Source organism: Macaca fascicularis, chromosome 7, assembly GCF_037993035.2.
Source record: "Macaca fascicularis isolate 582-1 chromosome 7, T2T-MFA8v1.1".
Classification (NCBI taxonomy): Eukaryota; Metazoa; Chordata; class Mammalia; order Primates; family Cercopithecidae; genus Macaca; species Macaca fascicularis.
In genome coordinates this window covers 141988157-141997767 of record NC_088381.1, presented here as the reverse complement: position 1 = coordinate 141997767, position 9611 = coordinate 141988157, and the positions used below count along the sequence as shown (strand labels likewise).

Below are 9611 nucleotides of genomic sequence, written 5' to 3'. Positions count from 1 at the left end.
TAGTACACATTGTGGCTAGGCTGCTTACTTCAAAAGGCAACCTATAGGTTTCCACACAAAAAGAGGCACACATTTGCATTTGCATTAGTATAGTATGCATTTGTATGGATATTGATTTAAAAATTTATGTAATCTGCTAATGCTATTTATTACTCATTCCACTGATCCCTGAAGTCTCTTAACTAGTAGAGAAAATAACTGATTTAGCAAGAAGCAACATGGGGAAGGGTGACAACAATATGTATTGTTTGATAAGAGAGACTCCTTACTGTGTCAGACTCTTGAGGTCCTTTTGGAATAGTGGGTAGCACCACTTTACCAGAAGAGTCTGATATTGGAATTTGCTGGGTGATGAAGATTTTATCTTGAAGCTTACTTTCATCCCTGTAATAATGACAAAATAACAGAGCCATCAACAACTATACACACAGAAAACCTGGTTTAGAATAACAGACTTGTTATATTAACTTTCAATTAGCACATTCAAGATGCCCACAAGAACCATCATGTTGGGCTCATGTTTATTACTTTAGCAACTAGAGAGCTCTTACCCAAATTCCTTTGTTTCCCCACTGTCAGAAACAACATAGTCTGGAACTGGAGGCTTAGAACTCTGGTTGTATTTCCTGTGGTAGGTGAAAGTCAACAAAGATAATGAATGAGGCAGTGTCTCCTCATGCCTTCATATTTTTTTTCATATTTTAATTTTTTTTTATTTTGTATTTTTGTGGGTGATAGTAGGTATATGTATTTGTGGGGTACGTGAGATGTTTTGATACAGGCATGCAATGTGAAATAATCACATCATAGAGAATGAAGTATCCATCCCTTCAAGTATTTATCCTTTGTGTTACAATCCAATTATACTCTTTTAGTTATTTTAAAATGTACAACTGGCCAGGTGCAGTGGCTCATGCCTGTAATCCCAGCACTTTGGGAAGCCGATGTGAGTGGATCACCCGAGGTCAGAAGTTTGAGACCAGCCTGGCCAACATGGTGAAACCCTGTCTTTACTAAAAATACAAAATTAGGGCTGGGCACAGTGGCTGAGTGCCTGTAATCTCAGCATTTTAGGAGGCTGAGGCGGGCGGGTCACCTCAGGTCAGGAGTTCGAGACTGGCATGGCTAACATGGTGAAACTCCCGTCTCTACAAAAAACTCAAAAATTAGCCAGGCATGGCGGTGGCACCTGTAATCCCAGCTACTTGGGAGGCTGAGGCACGAGAATCACTTGAACCCAGGAGGCAGAGGTTGCAGTGAGCCGAGATTGCACCACTGCACTCCAGCCTGGGTGACAAAATGAGACTACTTCTCAAAAAAAAACAAAAAAAAAAAATTAGCCAGGCCACATGTGGCACATGTCTGTAGTCTCAGCTACTCAGTAGACTCAGGTGGGAGGATCACTTGTGCCTGGGAAGTGGAGGTTACAGTGAGCTGTGATTGTGCCACTGCACTCTGGCCTGGGTGACAGAATGAGACCCCATCTCAAAAAAAAAAAAAAAAAAGAAATTTACTTATCTTTGCAAACCAATAAAATCTTAATATTGTTATGTTTATCTTCAGTTGCCACTCATTCAGCTGAGCAATATTGTAGCTTCTGAGTAAGCACTACCTTAAACATCTAAGGTGAATCTTCCCCTCCCCCTGTAATTCCAATTCATCTTTCATTTTCATGCTCACTCATTCCCACTCTTTATCTCTGGGAGCTGCAGTAGTTAAGCAGTAGGGCCTTTTTATATTTTCTGGTCCTTTCCCATCCCTTTAGTTCTAAGTAAGAAAAATAAGTTCATTATTCCTATGTGGTTTCTAGATTTGATAACAACTTGGTATTTCAATGCAGAAATTGGGAGTTACCTAGAAGGACAGCCATTCATTTTTGCAAAGAGCAATCGCAAGACTTTTTCCTTCTGCTCCCAGGTCAAATCTCCAATATCCACATTTCCTTCAATATGTGTCCTGAAGAATTTCAGAGGAAAAAAATGCAAAAAGGAAAAATATCATCAAATAGGCTTCTCTTCTTTTTAAAAAATATATAATGTGTAAACGTAAGATAAATTCCATACCATAATTGAATATTATGAAACAACTACAGGTCAGGCGCGGTAGCTCACACCTGTAATCCCAGCACTTTGGGAGGCCGAGGCAGGTGGATCATCTGAGGTCAGGAGTTCGAGACCAGCCTGGACAATGAGGTGAAAACCCATCTCTGCTAAAAATACAAAAATTAGCCAGGCGTGGTGGCACATGCCTGTAGTCCCAGCTATTCAGGAGGCTGAGGCAGGAGAATCACTTGAACCTGGGAGGCGGAGGTTGCAGTGAGTTGAGATCATGCCACTGTACTCCAGCCTTGGCAACAGAGTGAGACTCTGACTCAAAAAAAATAAAAAAAATTAAAAACTGTAATATAACATTATTTATCTAGAGACACACACAGACAAAGGGAACAAGAAAAAAAAAAAGTTTTTTAGGCCGGGCACGGTGGCTCACACCTGTAATCCCAGCACTTTGGGAGGCCAAGGTGGGTGGATCATGAGGTCAGCAGATCAAGACCATCCTGGCTAACACAGTGAAACTCCATCTCTACTAAAAAATACAAAAAAATTAGCTGGGTGTGGTGGCGGGCACCTGTAATCCCAGCTACTTGGGAGGCTGAGGCAGGAGAATGGTGTGAACCCCAGAGGCAGAGCTTGCAGTGAGCTGAGATCATGCCACTGCACTCCAGCCTGGGCGACAGAACAAAGACTCCATCTCAAAAAAAAAAAAAAGGAAAGAAAAAAGAAAATGAGCCAGACGTGGTGGCACGTGCCTGTAGTCCCAGCTACTCGGAAGGCTGAGACAGGAGAATCGCTTAAACCCAGGAGGTGGTTGCAGTGAACTGAGATGGTGTCACTGCACTCTGGCCTGGGCGACAGAGTGAGAATCTGTCTCAAAAAAAGAAAAAAAGTTGTTTGGTGAAATTACTGACGTGTTTTTCCATTAACATTTCTTTTTGTATTAAATATTTTACTGTGAAAACAGTGTAACAAAATTTTAAAAATAATGCATAACTTATGTAGTCTATTTTCTTACCTTCAAACAAAGCTGCAGGTAAGCTTTCCAGACAGGTCTCTATCTACACTACAACTTTCCCAGAGGATTCACAGTCTACTTTCTGTTTATGAAAGCTAACATGAGGCCTGGGCACGGTGGCTCATGCCTGTAATCCCAGCACTTTGGGAGGCTAAGGTGGGCAGATCATGAGGTCAAGAGATCAAGACCATCCTGGCCAACATGGTGAAATAAAATACACACAAAGGGAACAAGATAAAAAAAAAGTTGTTTAGTCTCTACTAAAAATACAAAAATTAGCTAGGTGTGGTGACGGGCGCCTGTAGTCCCAGCTACTTGGGAGGCTGAGGCAGGAGAATTGCTTGAACCCCAGAGGCAGAGGTTGCAGTGAGCCGAGATCACGTCACTGCACTGCAGCCTGGCAACAGAGCGAGATTCCGTCTCAAAATAATAATAATAATAATAATAATAATAATAAAAGCTAACATGTAGAGTACTGGTATTGTAAAAAATATTTTTGTGGCCAGGCGTGGTGGCTCACACCTGTAATCCCACCACTTTGGGAGGCCAAGGCAGGCAGATCAAGGGTCAGGAGATCGAGACCATCCTGGCTGACACGGTGAAACCCCGTCTCTACTAAAAATACAAAAATTAGCTAGGTATAGTGGCACACGCCTGTAATCCCAGCTACTCGGGAGGCTGAGGCAGGAGAATTGCTTGGACCCTTCAGTTGGAGGTTACAGTGAGCCAAGATCACCACTGTACTCCAGCCTGGCAACAGAGCAAGACTCCGTCTCAAAAAAATAAATAAATTAATTAATTAAATTTAAAAGTCTAGGTTTCATCTTATGATTACCATATACTTCATTTTTTTAAAAATTTATGGCCGGGTGCAGTGGCTCAAGCCTGTAATCCCAGCACTTTGGGAGGCCGAGACGGGCGGATCACAAGGTCAGGAGATCAAGACCATCCTGGCTAACACGGTGAAACCCCATCTCTACTAAAAAATACAAGAAAAAAACTAGCCGGGCGAGGTGGGCACCTGTAGTCCCAGCTACTCAGGAGGCTGAGGCAGAAGAATGGCGGAAACCCGGGAGGCGGAGCTTGCAGTGAGCCAAGATCCGGCCACTGTACTCCAATCTGGGCGACAGAGCGAGACTCCGTCTCAAAAAAAAAAAAAATTTATTTATTATTATTATTATTATTATTTTTTTTGAGACAAGGTCTCACTCTGTTGCCAGGCTGGAGTGCAGTGGTATCATTATGGCTCACTGCAGCCTTGAACTCCTGGGCTCAAGCATTCCTCCCACCTCAGCCTCCTGAGTAGATGGGACTACAGACACACACCATCATGCCAGGCTACTTTTTGTTTTGTTTTTTTGTAGAGCTGGGGTCTCACTGTGTTGCCCAGGCTGGTCTTTAACTGCTGGACTCAAATGATCCTCTTGCCTCAGCCTCCCAAAGTGCTGGAATTACAGGCATGAGCCACCACACCCAGTCGATTACCATACACTTCAACTGTCATTTTCCAATCTACCATTTAAATAGATGATGTAATTTTTTTTTTTTTTTTTTTTTTTTTTTGAGACAGAGTCTTGCTTTGCCGCCCAGGCTGGAGTACAATGGCACAATCTTGGCTCACTGCAACCTCTGCCGCCCGGGTTTAAGCGATTCTCCTGCCTCAGCTTTCTGAGTAGCTGGGATTACAGGTGTGTGCCACCACGCCCGGCTAATTTTTGTATTTTTAGTAGAGACGGGGTTTCAGCATCTTGGTCAGGCTGGTCTTGAATTCCTGACCTCGTGATGCACCTGCCTTGATCTCCCAAAGTGCTGGGATTACAGACGTGAGCCACTGCGCCCGACCCAATGATGTAATATTTTAACCACCATTTCTGCCCTGCTGATAGAGGCAATAGGACACTAAGGCTAAAGTGTTAAGGTGGTCAGTAGCAAAAATGTCACATAGAACACAGAATAGGAAGAGTCCAGTTACTGCAGTAACAATATAGACAATCATTTAACTTCCTCTGAAAATGTATAACACTTAGCATTCCATAAACAAAAGGGTATAAAGAAAACTGCCTTATATATGGTAGGGACTCAACTTACTTGATATATTAAATAAAAAAGAGAAAAAAAAAGAGAAATTACAGCAAATCTCTTGGTAACAGTAGTAGTATTACAGATTTCTGAATATGACAAGAAGTAAATTATAGTTTGGGCATTTTGAAGAAGAATCTTATCTATCAGAGACTACTGAGCATGTCCAGCCTTCTCAAAAGCCATGTAATTCAAAACAACCTATAAAATTAGTCCTTTAAAAATAATTTAAAGCAAAAAACACATGCAGAAGATGTTAGGCTGGGCATGGTGGCTTGTGCCTGTAATCCCAGCACTTTGTGAGGCCAAGGCAGGAGGATCACTTGAGCCCAGGAGTTCCAGGCTGCAGTCCTTTTAAGTTTCTTGAGTTAGAGCCTTTGAAGAATCTAATTGCACTGGAATATAAAATAATTTTATTTCAGAATAACCTCAAATGGACTATAATTTAATCCATGGTTTATAGCGGGGAGACTGCTCTAAGAAACAAAAATGCTGACAGGAAACAAAGTTAATCATTATGTAATATATAGTCTGCAACTGTCTCAAACATTCTGTTACCTTTATCATAGTGGCAGATCTCTAAAATTTTAGAAAATTTTGGGGGACTTTTGGTTAATACAATGATGGGGGCACTACTGATCGTCCTCCAATCCATGGGACAGTTCTCTATAACAAAGAATTGTTACAAGGCCGGGCGCGGTGGCTCAAGCCTGTAATCCCAGCACTTTGGGAGGCCGAGACGGGAGGATCACGAGGTCAGGAGATCGAGACCATCCTGGCTAACACGGTGAAACCCCGTCTCTACTAAAAAAAAAAATACAAAAAACTAGCCGGGCAAGGTGGCGGGTGCCTGTAGTCACAGCTACTTGGGAGGCTGAGGCAGGAGAATGGCGTGAACCCGGGAGGCAGAGCTTGCAGTGAGCTGAGATCTGGCCACTGCACTCCAGCCTGGGCGACAGAGCGAGACTCCGTCTCAAAAAAAATAAAAATAAAAATAAAAGAATTGTTACAAATAATTGTTTTGGTTTTTTGTTTGTTTTTTGAAACAGGGTCTCACTCTGTCGCCCAGGCTGGAGTGCAGTGATGCGATCTTGGCTCACTGCAATCTCTGCCTCCTGGGTTCAAGCGATTCTTGTGCCTACTGAGTAGCTGGGACTACAGGCCCCCACCACCACGCCCAGCTAATTTTTGGTTTTTGTTTTGTTTTGTTTTGTTCTTTTAAGACAGTGTTTTGCTCTTGTCACCCAGGCTGGAGTGCAATGACCTTGGCTCATTGCAACTTCCACCTCCTGGATTGAAGCGATTCTCCTGCCTCAGCCTCCCAAGGAGCTAGGATTACAGGCATGTGCTACCACACCCAGCTAATTTTTGTATTTTTGGTAGAGACAGGGTTTCACCATGTTGGCCAGGCGGGTCTCAAACTCCTGACCTCAGGTGATCCACCTTCCTCGGCCTCCCAAAGTGCTGGGATTACAGGTGTGAGCCACCACACCCAGCCTAATTTTTGTATTTTTAATGGGACAGGGTTTCACCATGTTGGCCAGGCTGGTCTTGAACTCCTGGCCTCAAGTGATCCATCTGACTTGGCCTCCCAAAGTGCTGGGATTACAGGTGTGAGCCACCATGCCCGGCCTACAAATAATTGTTATATTAATTTTTTTAATTATATGGTTGGATAGATATTATTACCTATGAATTTCATCTCAGGATAGTAAAGAAAATAGTACAAAATATTTCTGAAAGTATGCTTATCAAAAATGTTTAACTTGGCTGGGTGCAGTGGCTCACGCCTATAATTCCATCACTTTGAGAGGCTGAGGCAGGAGGATCACTTGAGGCCAGGAGTTCAAGACCAGTCTGGGCAACATAGTGAGACCCAGCCTTTAAAAAAAAAAAAAAAAATTTCACCTGAATCTAATCAGGCTTTTATAACAAATTTCCAATTTACGGGAAACAAAGGAACAAGTGAAAAGATATATAATGACCTTATATATCTTAAATAAAAAACAACCTATAGTACAAATAGTCTCCTTAACAAGACTTCTATCATGAGACAGAGGGGAATGTACTAAGAATACATCCAAAGCCCCACATGCTATGCTAAGCCTAGAGATTACAAAGATGAATAAGTCAGTTCCTGTCCTCAAGTAACCTACTGAGAAATCTATTAAATACTTGAATATTATAAAACTAAACTTTTCAGACTTCCTATTTCTGTAAAGGACACAAAAATAGCAGCAAAAAAGATGATAAAGTATTGCTAGTACCATTTTTCGGCCTCCAGAAGATCCTGATTCACACTATTGGTGCTGTGCTCTCTGCCATCAAATGTTCTGATTTTGGGATATTCTGTTCTTCCTGCACATGCTGCTCTCATTTTTAAATTGAAAGCAGCTTGTGCTATCTGCTTATAATGCTTCCTGCTAATTAGGATCTGTTGCTTCACTTGGTGTAGAGCATCTAAAAAGAATCTTTCCACTTCTGTTCTCTCATCCAGTATGTTCTTGGCCAGCTTCTTCACACGATTCATTTCCCTGTCCTTCATCTGAAGAAGGTGCTGCAGCTTGTCAATTTCTACCTGACCCGCTTGGTTCTCTATCATTGCGTGTTGCTGCAGTTTTAAAACTTCACTCTCAAACTCTTTGGTCATGTAACCCAGAGCAGTCTCCAAGTTTACTACCTTCTTCTGAAGGGTTTGGATTTGTGATCTCTGCTGGACAAGTTGCATAATCTTTTCCTTAATCAACAGATCATTGATCTCCTAAAAACAGAAAGAGAGGTGATTTTTTTTTTTTTTTTTTTGAGATGGAGTCTTGCTCTGTCGCCCAGGCTGGAGTGCAGTGGCACGATCTCAGCTCACTGCAACCTCCATCTCCTGGGTTCAAGCAATTCTCCTACCTCAGGCTCCTGAGTAGCTGGGATTACAGGTGCCCACCACCACACCCAGCTAATTTTTGCATTCTTAGTAGAGACAGGGTTTCACCATGTTTGCCAGGCTGGTCTCGAATTCCTGACCTCAGGCTATCCGCCTGCCTTGGCTAGGATAACAGGCATGAGCCACTGTGCCCGGCCGATTTTTTTTTCTTTAAATCATTCCAGAACTTAGGAAGTTCCTCACTAATTTCCATTACTTCATGAGATTTGAGTTTTATGCCAGGCTGAGGTGATATTTTGGTATTTTATGTAGAGAGTAACAAACATCCTAGGATCCTTGTCGGGACTTGGGAAGGCAATCTACTAATTGTGAATTTTGCTAATTAAGAAACTTTCTTGCAGCCATAAAACAAGAATGAAGGGCTGAGCATGGTGGCTCATGCCTGTAATCCTGGAGCTTTGGAAGGCCAAGGTGGATAGATCACCTGAGGTCAGGAGTTCCAGATCAGCCTGGTCAACATAGCAAAACCCTGTCTCTAAATATACAAAAAATTGTCTCTAAAAAATACAAAAATTAGCTCGCCATGGTGGTGTATGCCTGTAGTACCAGCTACTCAGGAGGCTGAGTCAGGAGAATCACTTGAACCCAGGAGGTCGAGGTTGCAGTGAGCCAAGATCATGCCACTGCATTCTAGCCTGGGTGAGAATGAGACTCCATCTCTCTCTCTCTCTCTCTCTCTCTCTCTCTCTCTCTCTCTCTGTCTCTCTCTCTCTCTCCCTCTCTCTCTCTATATATATATACACACACACACACATATATATAAACTATACAGCAAAACATTAATAACTATATTGGAAACTGTGGCATATCCTTGTTGCTTATACCAATATCTATTTTCCCTTTCCCTTTCCTCCTTAGTAGTAAAACCCCAACTTCATTCAGAAAGGCAGTTAAGTCCATCTGAAAATTCCCAGTCTCCCTTGAAGTTCAGCATAGCCATTTTCTAGTCAATGATATGTAAATAGAAATGTGTGTAGGACTTCCAGAAAGACCTCTTAAAGGAAAGGCACACTTTTTTCTTTTTTTCTTCCTTCCTGCTATTTAAAGGAATGGTTAGAGCTCCAGCATCCCCCACTGGGCTGTGAGGTAAGTTTGAGGATGTAAGCCAAGTGTTGCAGAGCAGAGTTAAGGAAGCTGAGTGTCTATTAACTTTGTGGCACTACCATTCCTGCTGAGGATTGCTTACCTCCAGGACTCCTTTAGGTGAAAGAATAAAAGTGTGGTGATGCCACTGATGTCAGGACTGTTACTCACAGCTAAATGTATTCCTAAATGACTCAGGGACCAACTCTAGGCAAAGAAAAATGAATATTCTAAGGTAGTAGAGGATAAGGGTCTTATTTATGTTTCTGATATATTCTTTATAAAGTTGAGTCTAATGCTTCTTATAAGCATTATAAGATTGAGTATTTAACCTTTACAGATAAAAAAAGTGCATCATCCAGACAGATGAAAAATGGTCTCATTGTCCTTATATATCATTATTACACTCAATTTTTGGTATTTATCAACCCAATCCTTAAATAAA

The 9611-nt window shown here is 42.0% G+C and overlaps 1 protein-coding gene across 19 annotated transcripts in view; it reads right to left on the bottom strand.

The window, feature by feature from the left end:
- BBOF1 (basal body orientation factor 1) overlaps positions 1 to 9611 on the bottom strand; it is a 65684-nt gene that overhangs the window by 24153 nt on the left and 31920 nt on the right. For 18 of the 19 annotated variants that reach the window (XR_012415935.1, XR_010588546.1, XR_012415936.1 and 15 more), the window contains 4 exons: positions 7416 to 7909; positions 1855 to 1956; positions 552 to 626; positions 270 to 384 (listed from right to left, as the gene is read on the bottom strand). Coding sequence is in view for 13 of the 19 variants with exons in the window: in XM_065549048.1 (XP_065405120.1) it covers positions 270 to 384; positions 552 to 626; positions 1855 to 1956; positions 7416 to 7909 (786 nt within the window). In the remaining 6 variants the exon portion in view is untranslated. Of the gene's footprint in view, positions 1 to 269; positions 385 to 551; positions 627 to 1854; positions 1957 to 7415; positions 7910 to 9269; positions 9374 to 9611 lie in introns of all 19 variants that reach the window. The other variant, XR_012415938.1, reaches the window with a different exon arrangement.